At 35.2% G+C, this 16,312-nt stretch overlaps 11 protein-coding genes across 11 annotated transcripts; 5 read left to right on the plus strand and 6 right to left on the minus strand.

Moving 5' to 3' along the window:
• Positions 1 to 309: 309 nt before the first annotated feature.
• On the minus strand, positions 310 to 869 carry VTP21DRAFT_7165 (uncharacterized protein; the record flags this gene model as incomplete). Its single annotated transcript, XM_069397876.1, has 4 exons — positions 310 to 342; positions 402 to 420; positions 482 to 593; positions 725 to 869. The coding sequence occupies 4 exons, from the start codon at positions 867 to 869 to the stop codon at positions 310 to 312; spliced, it is 309 nt and encodes a 102-aa protein (XP_069255392.1).
• A 185-nt stretch (positions 870 to 1,054) lies between these two features.
• Positions 1,055 to 2,019, plus strand: VTP21DRAFT_7166 (uncharacterized protein; the record flags this gene model as incomplete). The annotated part of the gene is made up of 4 exons (XM_069397877.1): positions 1,055 to 1,193; positions 1,260 to 1,344; positions 1,413 to 1,566; positions 1,645 to 2,019. The coding sequence occupies 4 exons, from the start codon at positions 1,055 to 1,057 to the stop codon at positions 2,017 to 2,019; spliced, it is 753 nt and encodes a 250-aa protein (XP_069255393.1).
• Positions 2,020 to 2,230: 211 nt separating this feature from the next.
• On the plus strand, positions 2,231 to 2,719 carry VTP21DRAFT_7167 (uncharacterized protein; the record flags this gene model as incomplete). The annotated part of the gene is made up of 4 exons (XM_069397878.1): positions 2,231 to 2,323; positions 2,388 to 2,427; positions 2,494 to 2,612; positions 2,681 to 2,719. 4 exons carry the CDS (start codon positions 2,231 to 2,233, stop codon positions 2,717 to 2,719), a joined length of 291 nt encoding a protein of 96 aa, XP_069255394.1.
• A 640-nt stretch (positions 2,720 to 3,359) lies between these two features.
• VTP21DRAFT_7168 (uncharacterized protein) lies at positions 3,360 to 4,004 on the plus strand (the record flags this gene model as incomplete). Its single annotated transcript, XM_069397879.1, has 3 exons — positions 3,360 to 3,523; positions 3,578 to 3,848; positions 3,906 to 4,004. The coding sequence occupies 3 exons, from the start codon at positions 3,360 to 3,362 to the stop codon at positions 4,002 to 4,004; spliced, it is 534 nt and encodes a 177-aa protein (XP_069255395.1).
• Positions 4,005 to 4,245: 241 nt separating this feature from the next.
• Positions 4,246 to 5,446, minus strand: VTP21DRAFT_7169 (uncharacterized protein; the record flags this gene model as incomplete). The annotated part of the gene is made up of 6 exons (XM_069397880.1): positions 4,246 to 4,402; positions 4,458 to 4,648; positions 4,708 to 4,842; positions 4,904 to 5,112; positions 5,165 to 5,269; positions 5,335 to 5,446. The coding sequence occupies 6 exons, from the start codon at positions 5,444 to 5,446 to the stop codon at positions 4,246 to 4,248; spliced, it is 909 nt and encodes a 302-aa protein (XP_069255396.1).
• Positions 5,447 to 5,917: 471 nt separating this feature from the next.
• Positions 5,918 to 6,787, minus strand: VTP21DRAFT_7170 (uncharacterized protein; the record flags this gene model as incomplete). Its single annotated transcript, XM_069397882.1, has 4 exons — positions 5,918 to 6,081; positions 6,137 to 6,443; positions 6,506 to 6,639; positions 6,694 to 6,787. The coding sequence occupies 4 exons, from the start codon at positions 6,785 to 6,787 to the stop codon at positions 5,918 to 5,920; spliced, it is 699 nt and encodes a 232-aa protein (XP_069255397.1).
• Positions 6,788 to 7,132: 345 nt separating this feature from the next.
• On the minus strand, positions 7,133 to 8,235 carry VTP21DRAFT_7171 (uncharacterized protein; the record flags this gene model as incomplete). The annotated part of the gene is made up of 7 exons (XM_069397883.1): positions 7,133 to 7,188; positions 7,250 to 7,316; positions 7,379 to 7,463; positions 7,525 to 7,667; positions 7,719 to 7,786; positions 7,842 to 7,979; positions 8,091 to 8,235. The coding sequence occupies 7 exons, from the start codon at positions 8,233 to 8,235 to the stop codon at positions 7,133 to 7,135; spliced, it is 702 nt and encodes a 233-aa protein (XP_069255398.1).
• A 185-nt stretch (positions 8,236 to 8,420) lies between these two features.
• Positions 8,421 to 9,360, plus strand: VTP21DRAFT_7172 (uncharacterized protein; the record flags this gene model as incomplete). Its single annotated transcript, XM_069397884.1, has 2 exons — positions 8,421 to 8,844; positions 8,900 to 9,360. The coding sequence occupies 2 exons, from the start codon at positions 8,421 to 8,423 to the stop codon at positions 9,358 to 9,360; spliced, it is 885 nt and encodes a 294-aa protein (XP_069255399.1).
• A 656-nt stretch (positions 9,361 to 10,016) lies between these two features.
• VTP21DRAFT_7173 (uncharacterized protein) lies at positions 10,017 to 12,929 on the plus strand (the record flags this gene model as incomplete). Its single annotated transcript, XM_069397885.1, has 15 exons — positions 10,017 to 10,170; positions 10,241 to 10,304; positions 10,360 to 10,435; positions 10,503 to 10,536; positions 10,599 to 10,798; positions 10,866 to 10,977; positions 11,047 to 11,134; positions 11,200 to 11,386; positions 11,453 to 11,755; positions 11,824 to 11,987; positions 12,053 to 12,278; positions 12,359 to 12,460; positions 12,531 to 12,599; positions 12,671 to 12,745; positions 12,807 to 12,929. The coding sequence occupies 15 exons, from the start codon at positions 10,017 to 10,019 to the stop codon at positions 12,927 to 12,929; spliced, it is 1,977 nt and encodes a 658-aa protein (XP_069255400.1).
• A 141-nt stretch (positions 12,930 to 13,070) lies between these two features.
• VTP21DRAFT_7174 (uncharacterized protein) lies at positions 13,071 to 14,535 on the minus strand (the record flags this gene model as incomplete). Its single annotated transcript, XM_069397886.1, has 8 exons — positions 13,071 to 13,202; positions 13,271 to 13,576; positions 13,640 to 13,702; positions 13,760 to 13,907; positions 13,980 to 14,110; positions 14,171 to 14,292; positions 14,359 to 14,391; positions 14,490 to 14,535. The coding sequence occupies 8 exons, from the start codon at positions 14,533 to 14,535 to the stop codon at positions 13,071 to 13,073; spliced, it is 981 nt and encodes a 326-aa protein (XP_069255401.1).
• A 321-nt stretch (positions 14,536 to 14,856) lies between these two features.
• On the minus strand, positions 14,857 to 15,986 carry VTP21DRAFT_7175 (40S ribosomal protein eS4; the record flags this gene model as incomplete). The annotated part of the gene is made up of 4 exons (XM_069397887.1): positions 14,857 to 15,531; positions 15,620 to 15,648; positions 15,725 to 15,800; positions 15,981 to 15,986. The coding sequence occupies 4 exons, from the start codon at positions 15,984 to 15,986 to the stop codon at positions 14,857 to 14,859; spliced, it is 786 nt and encodes a 261-aa protein (XP_069255402.1).
• Positions 15,987 to 16,312: the final 326 nt, after the last annotated feature.

The following is a 16,312-nucleotide window of genomic DNA, read 5'->3' on the forward strand; positions in this document are numbered from 1 at the left end:
TTAGAAATTTTTGAAATTTTTGAATATTTTTGTTTTATTGTTTTAAATTTTTGAAATATATACATAATATTTTTAGAATTGACATACTTTATTATAATTGATAGGCTTTGTACTTATAACCTACTTACAATCAATAATTTTGATTGTAAATTGATTATAACGAAATATAATATACTTCGTAATATAAAATCGATTGAAGGATGCAGAATTAGATATTACTTTTAAATTTATCGACTATTATACTCTAAATAATCACTGTGCTTTTAATCGTATATTCTATAAGAAACTATTTTATTTCATACAACACAATTATTTGAGAGTTGCAAAAACCTTGGGGGCAGCCTAAAAAAATTGCGTTTAGAGCATCATCTAATAAAACCAATAGAAATATGATAACTTACGCAATGATCCACGCAATGCCTGCAATAAAATTTAGAAAGTTAGACTAGAATTTTATATTGCAATTGAAAAGTTGACTTACATTAGATGGAAAAATTCTTCGACACAATTTTCATCACTTCCACTTTCAACTCGACGTGCGCATTCTTCAAGATGATGTTTTGCTGGGCTGCACGCAGATGAATTTTCGCAGTCTAGTATAGGTAACATATGTAATCAAATGCAAAGAAAATATGTACAAAATAAAAGAAACAAGGTATAATTTGATGGATTTCTAGAGTACTTAAATCTGTATATAGCAGCTATAATAAAGAAAAAAAAATACCTTCTCTAATTTGGGGTGCAAGATCTTCTGGTTCCTCAGCTTCTGGCTCTTCTGTTTGTTCTTCTTCATGAACTTCCTCCTCTTTCTCTTCAGCATACACGGAAGGTATGAGATCTTCAAAGAAGTTTTTGAGTAGTTGCGACATATTTGAATTCGAGGTGTATATTCGATTTCTCAAGACGATTAACTTCTATCGAAAAATAAACTGAAGATATAACGAGCTCGAAATTTTGTTTACACAGGGGTCGAAAAATTTACGGGGATACAATTTCCTATGAATGATATTAATATCTCTATTTAATTCAGATAATTTTTTAAAATGGGCACATCATGTCCTCAAGCGTGCGGTGCAAATCCACATTTGTTAGCTCTAAAGATGGAACTAAGATAGAGACAAAAGTATATCTTAATCCCAATTTAGATAACAAAACTACAGCTGCTATTATTTCCCATCCTTATGGTCCGCTAGGTAATTTCTACAATCGTTATTAAGAAGCAACGATTTAGCAATTTAACGGAAAAACTTGAATTGTAGGCGGTAATATGCAAAATAATGTAGTCTCTGCACTCGTCAGAAATTTTTGTGCTCGCAGTTTTGTAACCGTTTGCTTCAATTTTCGGTAACCATGTTATACTCATTTTATATTTAATATGTTTTTCAACTATTTGTAATTCTCTTGGAATATAGTGGCTGTGGTAATTCAGGAGGCAGAACATCCTGGACAGGTCGCCCAGAATGTGAAGATTATAATGCAGTAGTTAACTATATTGTTAACGGAGAACTGAAGAACGTTTATAGTAGTGTCGGCCCAAATATAAATATTAAACGCTTGATTATTTGTGTAAGCACAAATTCTACCCGTCCATATAAAATCTTAAGCGATCCCATATGTTTATTATGTAAAATTAATAATTAATAGGGTTATTCCTATGGGGCCATGATCGCAAGCAGCATACTTCCAGAGCTCTATCCAAACATCCATTGTTCTTACGTATTTATTAGTTATCCCGTAAGCGTTACCTGGTTCCTGTCCGCATTCAGGACGAAATATTTCCACGAATGTCTGGTAAAACTAGAGCGAACCAGCGTGACGCCAACATCCTGCAATGAAGCTTCTCCTCCGAAAATACTTGTGATCTCCGGTGACATGGATATATTCTCGCGTACTATGCTTAACTTAAATGCTCGACCTAATCAGGTAGAATTTAAACAATTTCACGGAGCCGATCACTTCTGGTTTGGAAAGGAAACCGAGATTATTATTGCTTTAAATGAGTGGCTAGATGGGATTTAACTAGATATAAATCAAAATTGGCCCTTGTCATATATTACAATTTCCCTTTGTTTAAAAACACAAACTGATATCATAAATCCATGAACAAGCAGACTTTATAATAGCTGACATGTTCTTAGAAATCCTTATGCTGAGTATTTATCGTCAGCTAATTAAAAATTTTTAATTATTGAAAGAATTTTTAATTTTTAATTTTACTCTCAAGTTGACTATGATAAGAAATATTACATTAACATTGTTTTCATCAAAGAATTGCAGTTTATGCGTCCCCGTTTTAGAAACTCTAAGAAAGCTACAAACTCAAGTAAGTACTTCGATTTTACAATTCTCCTATATTTCGAACTAGAATTGTTCAAATACACAATTAGATCCCATTCCAATTAAAAGTTCAGGATATATATGCAAAAGGTATTAGACGTAGTTAGTAAGTATATTAATAAATACATTATATTGATAGAGCTTTTCATCAATTAGATTGCCCTCGCGCTCTCCGACGTAAATACAAAACCGAAATTCCTGTAGTGCACATAGATCAACATTATGTTCTTCGACATAGAATTAGAGATGAAGGTGAATTTTTACAGGTCTTACAGGTAATCATATTCGACTGAATAATATAGCTTTAACCATCTTAACTAAATAGTCCTCGAATTTGTAATAGGATTACATTAAGAATGGGAAGATCGAGCCAATAAACTAAATGTATAATTCATTATTTTTCTGGAGAACAAAACACGGACACATAGATAAAAGGAATAATAATTTGGTAGAGGCACTATATAATTTGATCATTGTTAATCGAAAGAGAGCATTTTTTTCCGAGCTAAATGTCTCTTTTTTCAAACAACTACTCTTTCTACTTAGCCTATAATACTGCTAAGAAAACTAGATATTTAGTTAATGTTGGAAATCACGTATTATATTGTAATTGATTCAATTATATCATGAATATAATGAGTTGCTCATTGGCTAAAGTCTATAATGAATATAAGCATTGAAACCCACGACTCTTTGGCGGTCATACACATCTCTACCTTATCCTTTGCATATATCGCAAATTTCAATCGAGTATATTGGCAGTAACTAGTTGACAAGGTATGTTGCAAATTCATTTGACGGGCGATATACGGTATCTAAGTATACAGCTACTTTTTTATAGTGGTTTAATGGAGAGACGAGATAAAAATGATAGCTTATTATGCTAAGTGACATGATAAAATAGATAGGAGCAAGACTATGGCTAAGATCTCATATGTGACAGTGAAAATACTAGTATAAATCAAGAGGCCTATTCATTTTTACTGGATTTCCATATTTGGCTTTAATCCTTATAAATAAATATGAACGAGAGCGAAAGATGGTGTACTGAAGCATTGAAAAAGGTTCTCGAATCACCACGCGTAATTGTTCTGCTTCGCTCGATATATCATACGCGATCACGAGATCTTATTCGTGGAGTAACATGTAGAAGTTGCTCTGGAACTTTACAAGCAAACAAACTAGGGTGATAAAATTCGATTAGGCTAATAACTTGGATTTAACTAATTTGAAAAAGTAGATACTATTGTCCCGAATTTAAGAGAATTGTCATTTGTTCTGAGCATCATATGCCTGATGATAGCAACAGATCTTTAGATATTGATGCAGCCGCTAATAAGTTGGAGGATACCGTTGTTCACGAACTAGTTCATGCGTATGATGCTAATCGTTTTAAACACAGAATGCCATTTCATACAGCTACTGCTTGTTCTGAAATACGTGCGAGCAACCTAGGGCAGTGCTCACGTCTTCCGTCCAGGGAGAAAGAATATTGTGTTATTAATGATTCGGTAATCACGATAATTTTTACGCGAAATCATGATTTATTTATACTTTTAATCATATAGATTGCTTCGCTCAGCAATATCGTTGGTGAGAGAGAAGCAGCCAGATTAGTACGGCAGATGTTTGCAAAGTGCTTTAAGGATAAGTCGCCGTTTCTCTGATAAATCCGATACCTTTAAATTTTGCTGAAGTTAATTCATACTTATATATTTAGAAATAAATTGAATCTATGTAATTAGTGAATGTAAAGGAATAAACAATATTGCTAATACATTCAATAGGAGACGCTTAAATAATAAATAACGCGGCTACATATCCTATTTAACTAATATATATCGTACTATCAGAGTTAAATTATATTCAAAACCACAGAGGCGAGAGAATTATAAGTCTTTGTCCGAATCAGTTATCTGAAAGCACATTTCTACTCTCAGCTTTGGTAAAGTGAGCCGCTAATTCCTCTACGTATCGGTCTAGATGTACTTGATGAATCATATGGCCACAACCTTTAAAGATTTGTAGACGTCCACGCAGCCGACGCGCAAGAAGCTCACCATACCTAAAATAATGTTAATAAGGTTTGAGGATAGAATGATGTATCAAGGATCACTTACCAGTTCTGAACAAGTACATCTTTATTACCTACTAACACAAGCACAGGAATCTTCTGCTCCACAATGTGTTTGGATTGCTTTTTAGGCAGATAATGTAAGAATATGCCTAACATTTGCTGAATGTTTCCGATAAGGGATTGTTTTCCTGACGTATTATAAATGTCTAGGTAAAATTTATTTAACTCCTCACGCTATCATATTTTTAAAGATTTAGTAGAGAGACACCATAAGAGAGGTAATGATAATTTACCTTGGTGGTGAATTGAAGATCATCAGAGCTGGTACTAAGAAACTCCTTAGCAAAAAAAAGTCGCACGACACGCGAAGCGCGAGTTTTATATGTAAGTGCAAGGCCAGCCAGTGGTACACCAAACATAAAGCGCATCTATTTGAGCAACTAATCGTTATTTCTCTGTTTACTACGTACAAGAATAATATGCATTCACCGTTGGCGGAAAATAGCGGCCAGCTGATGTAGAATCTAAAGTAACTGAAGCAAAATAGTTGGGTTTAAGTGCAACCATCCATTGGGCTATCATGCCACCCAAATTATGCCCAACTAGATGAATGTCTCCTGTCCATCCAACTTTCTCCAGCACAGCAATTGCATCCTTGGCCATACCCTTTACTGAATAGTAAAGCCTGATTGGGATGTCTACAATCAAAGTTAATTATTTGATTTTGTATATACTATTACTACTTCTTACCAGAATGACCAACGCCTCGATTATCGATAATAAGTATCGAATATTCCTCTTTAGCCAGAAATTTACGAAGCAAGTAATACCAAGAACGACCGGGAAGGCCTAAACCTGGATTAAAAAATGTCGATTTCGATTAATTCTATCACTAAGGCGAGTGTGTAAAATATTATTACCTGACAGTAAGCACAGATGTCTTGAACCACTCCCATGGATTTCATAGTGAATTTTCACTTTATTATTGATCGCATAGCCTTCTTGAAAATTTTCAAATCGTTCCAACACCATTTTCAACACTTTAGTTTGTGGGGATTACTGGAAAGAGGTGAGAAAATGCGGAGATTGAGCATGAATAACTTTATTTGAACAATTTATTGTTCGGCATGTGAATTTCTCGCTCGCATGAACTAATTATTCCTGTACTATATTGAGAACAACTCACAGATTTATAAAACATTGCTGAGCTTTGAACCGATTTTAAATGAGGTTTCAGCCCAAGTAGTGATTATACTCATTAATAAGAACTTTTTAATTCATCTCAAAATTCTGCAACTATCTAAAACTCTAGTTTTCTATGGTTACAATCGATACGAGAACTGAGGGATTACTATTAACTTGACCACCTGGCTAGCAAAATTTCCATTTCAACAAAATTCATCCGTTTTGCTGAATATTAATTTGAAGAGTCAATTTAATGAAGATTATAGTGAATCCTAAAACTAATATTATATTGAGAATATGAAATGTATTGCTTTAATTTTATGCTCGTCTTCGTCTTCCAGGTTTGCGGCCTCTGGTAGCAGGAGTTGGTGTAGCAGATGTTCGTCCTCTGGTTCGTTTATTTGAAGATGTTTTACTAGCTGTGCTAGTATTCGATGTTGTGGCAGCGCGACGACGACCCCGTTTCGCTGGGGGAGGTGTGGCTATATACATTCATGTTATTTTTATACCGATAAGGATATATGCTGTCTATATTACCCTCAGCTTCTTCCTCTTCCTCCTCTTCCTCCTCTTCCTCCTCTTCCTCTTCCTCTTCCTCTTCCTCTTTTTCCTCGGGTGCTATTGATGAATTGGGAGAATCTTCGCGACGACTAGCTCCAGATCTTGTACGTGGAGCATTAAGAGAAGGAGTCGGAGAGGGAGAATTAGATCGCGAAGTATCAGCTTTGCGGTGTTCTGCAATAATATGCTCATATTCATCTTGAGGGAGCAAAAATTCTTGAACAGGTTCACGTAGTTTTTTGAACTTTTCCTCTTCCTCAAGACCATCTTCTGAGTCCGATTCCTGCAAAAGGAGATGTATATTAATTTAAGATAGAGAATTAGTTCAAAATTACCATCTATTACCATCGATTCTAAAATTTGTAAATCGTACAGATTGTCTAGTTTGCTCCAAAGTTCTTTAGGCAAATAGGAATCATCGGTACGGCCGGAATTTAGAAATCTACATATATTTATCATACGAAAATGCTTATGAATGCCTTAAAAAAAATTAGGTTAGATAATGATAAAAGATGTTCACTATGATAACGCACCAATCGGTCTGCATTTACTAATGGCATTGAAAAAATTTATCTCCATCTGTGATGTCCATTCCCGTTGTTTAATTTCCATTGCTGTTGACTCCATTCAAAATCAATCCAATTTAGTTCAGGAATATATTCAGCACAATATACTACTAGGTCAAGATTTTTTTTGTGACTGCATTTTATGAAAATTTTCAAAGCCACATCTCATTTATAAAAGTTTCAATAGATCCAATATTTTTGGCATTTGATATAGATAGTCGCTAAGTTTGAAGGTAAAAAAAAATGACGAAATGATCTTCATTTATTCACTTTACGTGCAAGCGTAAATATTTCAAATAATTCAAGCAAGAGAAAAATAGAATAAACATGTAAATAGAGCTGTTCGTCCAAATGGCAATAGAAATATAATAAAGAAATAAGCATTCCAATATTCAACATATCCAAATTAACGATTCATTACTACGAGCTCTAAGAACTGCTCATAATTAATCTGTACCCAGCCTAAAAGTAGAAAAATTTGAAATAAATACTAGTAAAAATTTAAACAAATGAAAGAGCAGACACTTTCCATCATTGTCTGTATCGAACCTTCGGAAAGCATCGGTAAGCGTTTTCACTGTTACGCATGCCTAGATATTTACTCTAATTAAAAAAGGAAAAATTGGTATATTAAGAAAAGAATTAGACTTGCCTGTACAAATGAATCAAAAGTGACATCCTGAGTCCCATATTTGTCATATTTCTTAATCAATAGCCCAATAAAGTTGTCTGATAAGCTAAAGACAGTCAAGATATTGTCAATACTTTTCGCATAATAGTAAAAAAAAACACACTCACTTGTATCCGAATGTTCGAAGTGCATTCTTAAGTTCATGAAAGTTGATTGTGCCACTTCCATCCGCGTCAAATGTAGAAAATATTCGGCGCCACTCCTCAATATATCTCCAGAGACCAGCAAATTCTTGGAAGTTTATCGTACCCTAAAGTCCAAAATTAGAATAAAATATATAGAACATCATTTTTTCACTTACTGAATTATCAGTATCGAACATATTGACCATCATTCTACATGTCTCGTAATTAAATGGTGACCAATCGCCTAAACTTCTACTTAGTATTAAAGGTGCATCAAATTATAATAATAATATATTGACCATTAATAAGGGCTCGCTGTAGTTCTTCAACGGTTAGAAATCCGCTGCGATCCGTATCAACTGCTTGAAACCAATACCATAGTTGTGGATCTGCGTTTTGTGGAGCATGTTGAGCACTTGTTGGTGGCGGAGGTCGTCCTGACATTGAAAACAGCATTTATTAAAATTATGCAGAACCATTGTTCAAAGATCTAAATTTTCTCTCGTAATTCACGCGTTTCACCAAAATATGTTCACTTTAGTACTCACCATACTGTGGCGCCGGTGTATTATATCCATATTGTTGCTGAGGTGGAGGTTGTTGGCCGTATCCACTATTATATCCTACTTGGGGTTGTGCTTGATTATACGGGGGTCTTCCATAATTCTGTGAAGGTGTACCGTAGAATGACATAATATGAGCTGAATTAGTGACGACAAAAGAAAAAACCAAGAGAAATATCGCGCTCTGAACACTTTCTAAAAAAAATGACGACAGCCAAGCAGCGCAGCTGACTTATTTTGAATGACTGCGCCTCTAATAATAATTAATTATACAGTCATATATGATATTAAAAACTTTGTAATTAGAAGTAGAAAATGGGAAAACTGAAAAGCGCACTCTCAAACTTGATAAAGCAGCGGAAATCAAATGTACATAGTGGCCATACACGTTGCGAATCGCAGCCTCGAGTAGTAAAAAAGAGAAAAAGATCAGCTTTGAATGAGTGCCCATATGTCCCCGGTGAACGCATTCTTCTAGTTGGAGAAGGAAACTTTTCATTTGCACTCTCAATATGCCAATTCTATTCAGAACCTTCAGACCTTTCGCGGATCATTGCAACTGCCTTGGATAATGAAAAGACATGCTATGAAAAATATCCTGACGCTCGCGAAAATATTGAGAGATTGCGCCAAAAAGGAGTATGCGTAATGTTTGAGGTGGACGCAACACGTCTCGCATCTTATAAGAGTCTAAGAGGCAAAACGTTCCATAAAATTATATTCAACTTCCCTCATGCTGGTAAATTCTTAATTAGTTAGTATTAGTGTTGATAGTTAAATGTATCTATAAATAGGTGCTGGCATAAAAGATCAAGACCGAAATATTCTGATCAATCAAAAGTTAATATCTGGATTCTTCAGTTCGGCAACGCCTTTTTTAGCACAAAAATTCGAAGAAAATGGTGAAAACAGTTTGGAATATTCAGATGAAGAAGACAGGCAATATAGTGAGCGTCGAAATTATGTTAAGAATTTGAACAGAAATGGCGAAATTTTGATAACAATTAAATCAGGATCGCCTTACGATCTCTGGAATATTCGCCGTCTTGCCAAGGCAACAGGAGAGCTAGTCTGTCGTACAAGTTTTTTATTTATTCCTGAAGATTTTCCCGGATATCAACATCGAAGGACTCTTGGATATAAGGAGGGAGTAAGCAAAAATTCCAATATTGAAATTGTGCAGAAAGAGCCTCGTACATATATATTTGTGCGAAAATCCGCAACCGAGGATGAAATCCCTAAAAAAGAAAAATAGGAGAACGACAGAAGACGAAGATGATTAATTAGTTGTTTGGATATTTCTTAATACAGTATATATTAATAAGAACAACTGTGCCTTAGCAGATAATGTGTAAAAAACTATTAAACGAGTTATCATAAAACTTTCGCTGAATTGAATAGGTCATAGCATGCGATACTGTTTTTTTTGGAGTTATTCATTATTAGTAGTTTTATTTATTATATTATATACTATATATAGATAATATAAGGATCAGAGAATGAATGATTTCCATTCGGATGGATTTAGAGAGCAATTCTATAATAAAAATACTGATTATTTCGTCCCATATCACTACAGAATATGCCAGTATTTAGTAATGTTGGATATTTTTTATACTATTTTAATCCTTTCCGAGTTATATTCGATATTTTGTGACAATCACAAAATTAACAGAAGTATCGAACCTGACTCTATTACCTTTATTATATTATATATTTTGGTTATGTATATATAAATTTTGAAGAAAGATAAGACTCGCAAATTAATAATTAAACTCTATTGGATACCAATAACCACGGCCAGAAGTTTGACTGCTAATTAGAGTGTAAATATACTAAGCCGCAAGGACTGTCTTTATTTTTACAGGCATAGTCTCTTCCAAGTGAATTGTGTTTATCGCTAGCTAGATCATGGCAAAGCAGAAGAAGAGCACTAAAAAATTTCAAAAGAAGCACCTTGCTGCTACTATTGAAAGGCGGAAGAAGATACAAAAAGTGAATCAAGACATCAAAAAGCGAGAGTTTAAAAAGAAGGAGAATGCGATTCGAAGACAGCTAAAAGAAGGTTATAAATTTTTAGTGATGCATTTATATTCTACTTCTTCTCTTACTCTATTTCGATGCTCCTTTTTTAGAAGATGATAGGGAAAAAATAACGGATGATTCTGAGGAAGACGAATTTATTGACAGTGAAAATAAGTACGTTGATTACCTTGTATATTAAACTATACTTATCATTTATATCATTTTTTAGATTCTCCAATATGAGCGTATCTGAGTTTTTTAAAAGCGGATTTGATGAGGAAGACGATGAGAAGCTTAGTGATGATGTAGGCTATCGTTATTTTTATTAGATTACTATTTAAATAGGATTTAAAGGTTTATATCTTGATCTAGGAGGAAGATTTTGAAGAGCTAGAGGTATCGGAAGGTATGTCAAATATATATATATATGTATATTTATACTTGTATTAAATATTTTTATTTATTCAGATGACGAGCACAATAGTGAAAAATCTGAGGAAGAACGAATCGACAATGAAAATTCAGACCCAGAGGCTAATAGTGATGAGATGGAAGAGGAAGCGTTACGTGAGATGGAAGAACAAATTTCCAAATTTGAATCATCTTCTGGAGGTCCTACAGCCATTACAAAGGAAATGATTGCTCAGTGGCAAGACGCAATTACGAAAGTAAATATAACTATCTATTTCATTGTGTAATTTTATTGCATTATAATATTTTCATTCTCTCTACCAGAAAAAATCTCTTCGCTCACTCCGTCGGTTATTACTCGCTTATCGTGCAGCAGCCCATATCAATGAAGATGAGGATGGTCGCCAATATGCATATAAGATCGAAAGCGGCTCTAGTATGATTTTAACGAAATAATTTTGCTGAATATTTTGGTAGCATATTAATTTCATATTTTTCTCTATAGTCTTCAATAAACTAGTAGTAGTCTGCCTAAAGTATGTAATTGATGTCTTTGAACATCATCTACCTGTAAAACAAGTAGAGGGGAAGACGTAAGTACATTTAATTTTAATTTGCGCCTCATCCATTCCAAATTTTAATGCCTGCCTTAAAAAAGAAAATTACCTTCTTCATCTCCGAAGTGGGAGAGCCTTCAAGGAGTCATCAAGTCGTTCCTATCCAACACTCTCCATCTTTTGAAAGAATTGACCGATAACAATATGATATATTTTGCTGTTAAAGAATCTGAAAAAGCTATTCGATATTGGGCTTGTTTCCCGAAATTAGCACGGGAATATCTCAAAGTTTGTTAATTTCATTTTATTTCGGCTACATTGAATTATAATTCTCTATTTTTTTTTTTTTTGCAGATTTTACTTAATTTCTGGGGCACGGCTGAAGATAATGTTCGAATAATTTCGTTCCTTAATATTAGAAAGCTCGCGGTCACTAGCCCTTCTCCATTCCTCGCTATGGCGTTAAAGGGCATTTATCTTAGCTATGTGCGCAATTCTAAGACGACAAATGTACACACTCTACCTTCAATCAACCTTATGTGCAACATGGCTACCGAAATCTATGGCTTAGATTTTAATGCATCCTATCAGCACGCATTCGTCTATATCCGTCAACTTGCAATCCATTTACGCAATTCCATGACAATCAAGAGCAAAGTAAGATGCTTGAATTATTTACCTTCCAACCTAAAACTGTCTTTTAATAATTTCTGCCCCATGATTAGGAGAGTTATAAAGCAGTATATAATTGGCAATTCATTCATTGCCTTGAGTTCTGGGCCAACGTGCTTGCTACTTATTGTGATACTCAACGTGTTGCAGAGCATGGCGAATGCCTCCTTCAATCTCTTATCTATCCATTTGTCCAAGTTGCAGCAGGCGTTATACGGTATATTCCTTTTCTTTTTCAAATATCCTCTTTCCCTCTTTATTAAAATTTCTTTTATTATATAGCTTGATCCCTACTGCACAATATTTTCCTCTACGCTTTCATGTGATACGACTACTTTTACCGTTAATACAAAAAACGGGAACCTTCATTCCGCTAGCGCCTTATCTATTTGAAGTACTTGACTCTGCGGAAATGCGTCGAAAACCTCGACCAAGTACAGCGAAAAAATTAGAATTTGAAACGCATCTCAAGGCCCCTAAACAATATATTGGAAATAAAATTTACCAGGTGTGTACTTTTATCTTCACTCTCTCGCCCTATTTATTATTTTCGAATTGAAATCTTTTTTAACCGTTTTCAATGTATAGGATGGGATTGCTGAGCAGTTAGTCGAGCTTTTACTCGAGTACTATGCTTGCTATTGTCTTTCGATTGCCTTCCCCGAATTAACGATTCCAGCAGTTGTGCAGGTAGCATTGTGCTTTTATAGAGTTGCAGAGATGAATAATTAACAGAATTATTGTAATTTATTACTGCTAGTTAAAGAGGCATATTAAAAAATCGAAGAACGTTAAATTCAATAAGCAACTGCACGGGCTAGTGGAAAAGGTAATAGTTTATTTCTATTAGCAAGCATACTGTAGCTAGTTGATTGAATAGATGATCAACTTATATTATAGATTGAGCAACAGGCGAAGTATATTGAAAGAGCGCGCTCTCAAGTAGAGTACAGCCCCAAAGATCAATCCCAAGTGGTAAAAATTATTTTAAATTTGTCTACGGCCTTCTGTCTCTGATAATGTTTTGAAATATTAGCATGCCTTTTTACGTGACGTGAAACCTGAACAAACACCCCTTGGACAGTATTGCAGAAATGCCAGAAAACTACGTGAGCAGAGACGTAAGCTCCTGGAAACAGCGAATGAAGAGAGTGAATAGTTACAGTGTTCTGCGAAATAAAGATTGTTAATTTATATTTACATTCATAAATTTGTTTATTATAATTCTATTTTCGGCAAAGTTAAATCATTCAGTAATGAAAATTAAGATAGCAAAATAGAAAATGGAATTCGTGTACAATTATTTGCCATCTTTCCGTTGTGCCCGAGACGATGAAGATGCTAAGGAAGAGTTAGAGGGTGCCGGTGATGCAGTGCGAGATTGACCGCGTTTTGGCCGAAGGGTTTGCCCTTCACCTTTAAACTTAGACTCCTGGTTTACAAATTAATTAGTTGGAGTATGAAGGTTGAGGCATATAATTATTCTATAATTGTTATTACCACTGAATCTACTGGCGCCTCCACTTCGTTCTGAAAAGGTTTGATCTCATATCCAAAATAGAGCTTACCAAACGGTAAATTAAGTGGGGCAGGTGCAATATTCTCAGCGTCCGGTTTTGCACTGGCTTTCTCGTCTGAACTCATCAGATTAGATTTTATATCAGTATTTGACACAGAAGAGGAGACTGATGGAGTAGGCGAGCGCGATTGAGCGAGGTTTCCGCCGAGACGTTGACCACTACCTTTGAATGCAGTGAAGCCAAGCGGTGGAGATGAGACAGATTGGTCGATATTCATGGTTTTTGCCTATTTTCAAATTATGATGAGTAACCGGAATTCAATATAGAATCTGAAAAAGGACGTGTTAACCATTGCAGGTATTTTAGGAGCTGGGGCAGGTTCTTTATATCCTACTGGAGGAGCAAAGTCAACCTATTGAATATAATTAATAGATATAAATTAGAAATGAAGGTCTACTTTGTTACTTACGCTAAGATCGGTTTCTACTATCGAAATTGCACCACGGGTACTAGGTTTAACCTCCACGACCAGGATTTCATAAATTTTTCTGTTATAGCTTATTTGAATAATATCCCCTTCAGTGAGCGTGGAAAAGGTGCGAAGCTCATTTTCAAGTCTAAAATTAGAGAATTAGACGAATATGCACCAGATAAGATAAGGGATGAATAGAAAACATGTAGAGACATACACAGCTTTAGGATCACTAATGTCCAAAAAATCTACCGATTGTGGTTGTAATTTGACATAGGTTCCAAGAGGCAAGCTTGCATTTTTGACTTGAATAATATCACCTGGTTCTACTAAAAGGGTTTGCATCATCTGTGAAGCAATGAGGTGAGTTAAAAATTTGGGTTAATACTATATTACTAATGTTATTACCCAATGTGGCAGATAAACATGACCTTCTTGCGCTACAAATTCCAGCACTCCAGCATGTGTTCGTCTTTCGTGATCTTCATTAACAAGCTCAAAAAGCATCGGATATTGGATATTTAAACTAGCTGTTAATAGAATAAAAGTAATGGGATTCAGCAAGACTTTACTGGCTACAAACTTAATTAACTAACCTAGTTTTGCAAGAGCTGATGGCGGCAAAATAACTAAAATCAGAGATCAGAGCCGTAAGAAATTGGATATTGAAATTTAGTATTAGTATAAAATCATAAATTGATTAAAGCGTTTTTTAGTAAAAATTTACTTTTTCCTCCGTAATTTACTTTCTCACGTTCCTTTCCGTCCATCATTCCAACCGAATAACAGCGATAATGCTCTGAAAATCCTTGGCCTCCCAAATAACGGGAGGGTCCAAAAAAGTGGCCATAACTTTCATCATCGTAGCCGCCGAACTAAACAGTTTAAATAAGAATGATTATCGAATTGCATTTGATCTAACCAAACTTGATTTAACTAGTACCATGATTACGCGAAATTTAATAAATTTAAGGAGATTTTAAGAAACCACACGGTCTAATAATGCTTCTCATCATAAAAGTGGCTTATTGGGATTTCGATTTCAGACTTTAATAGTAAAAATATTTATTATATGATCTCCTTCAAGCCAAAATTTAGTGAGTTGCCTGAGCACGGCGACGGTCACGTTCTTCTGCAATCGTAAGCTTGACACCTTTTCCTTTGGGAAGGGATATCCAAGGCTTGTTACCTTGGCCGATAACAAAAACGTTAGATAGACGGGTAGCAAACTGACGATCAAGCGAATCCTTGATGTGCACAATATCAAATCCACCAATATGACGTTCACGGTGAGTGATAACACCAACACGACCCATGTTGCGTCCACCCGTGATCATGCATACATTCCCAACCTCAAAATGAACAAAATCAGAGATTTTTCCGGTCTCGAGGTCAAGGCGAATGGTATCATTAACATTGATAAGGGGATCAGGGTAACGAATAGTACGGCCATCGTGAGTAACAATGTATGGGATACCCTTTGCGCCCAATTGCACACGCTTGACGCGGCAAAGCTTGTATGTTGCTTCTTCGGAGGTGATACGGTGGACGGTGAAGCGGCCCTTCACGTCGTAGATGAGACGGAAATGCTCACCAGTCTTCTCGATTGTAATCACATCCATGAATCCAGCAGGGTAGGTGCTATCCGTGCGCACCTTACCATCAACCTTAACAAGGCGTTGCATCAAAATGCTCTGCACCTCTTTTCCATTAAGCGCGTACTTCAAGCGGTTACGCAGGAAGATAATAAGAGGAAGGCATTCACGGAGCTAAAAATATATTAAAAGCATTATATATCACGAGTTGTAAAGATTAAATACTAAATGGCTAAAAAATCCCTCGAGTTTGAACGCATACCTTATGAGGACCGGGAGAAGGGCGGGGAGCTTTATAGAGAATTTTTTGAATTAGTATGAAAGAATAACTAATGTAATAAGATCATCAGCATTATATTTTATTTACCATAGCAACCCGTCAATTTGTCCAGCATCCAATGCTTGGGAGCAGCAAGACGCTTCAAGTGCTTACGAGGACCACGCTAAAAAAAATGATGATAATAGATCATGAGATTCGATTCTTATAACCATCTATGATAATCCTATTGTCTTTAAACCACATCCATCCTCATCCACATCGCCAAATACACATTTTACATATCCATCCATCTTATTAACCATTTCCACCACCATCCTTTTAAACTCTATCTTTGGATACCTACAACCATGGTGACTAACGTCGACTTGAGGAAAGAGAAAGACCAAACCCTTTGGGCTTCACCCGCACTGTTAAGTTCTCAAAACTATGTGACTATTCATTTCAGATATCATATATCTGAAATCTTTCTATACCACTGATGTAATTTTATCCTATCGAATTTAAATTAGTCGTGGTGGACCAAAATAAGCGCGTATCATTACACTATGTTACTCAATTTATTTATAGTGGCATACTTGTAAGTATAAGTTGTTTACAATTTAAATAGGATACTCAAAGTTATAGCAAATTGGAAATGTAGCGAGTATCTAAGAAAAGAGTATCTTTCGAATAACT

This window comes from Calcarisporiella thermophila (genome assembly GCF_041956535.1).
Source record: "Calcarisporiella thermophila strain CBS 279.70 unplaced genomic scaffold VTP21scaffold_3, whole genome shotgun sequence".
In the NCBI taxonomy this organism is placed as follows: domain Eukaryota; kingdom Fungi; phylum Calcarisporiellomycota; class Calcarisporiellomycetes; order Calcarisporiellales; family Calcarisporiellaceae; genus Calcarisporiella; species Calcarisporiella thermophila.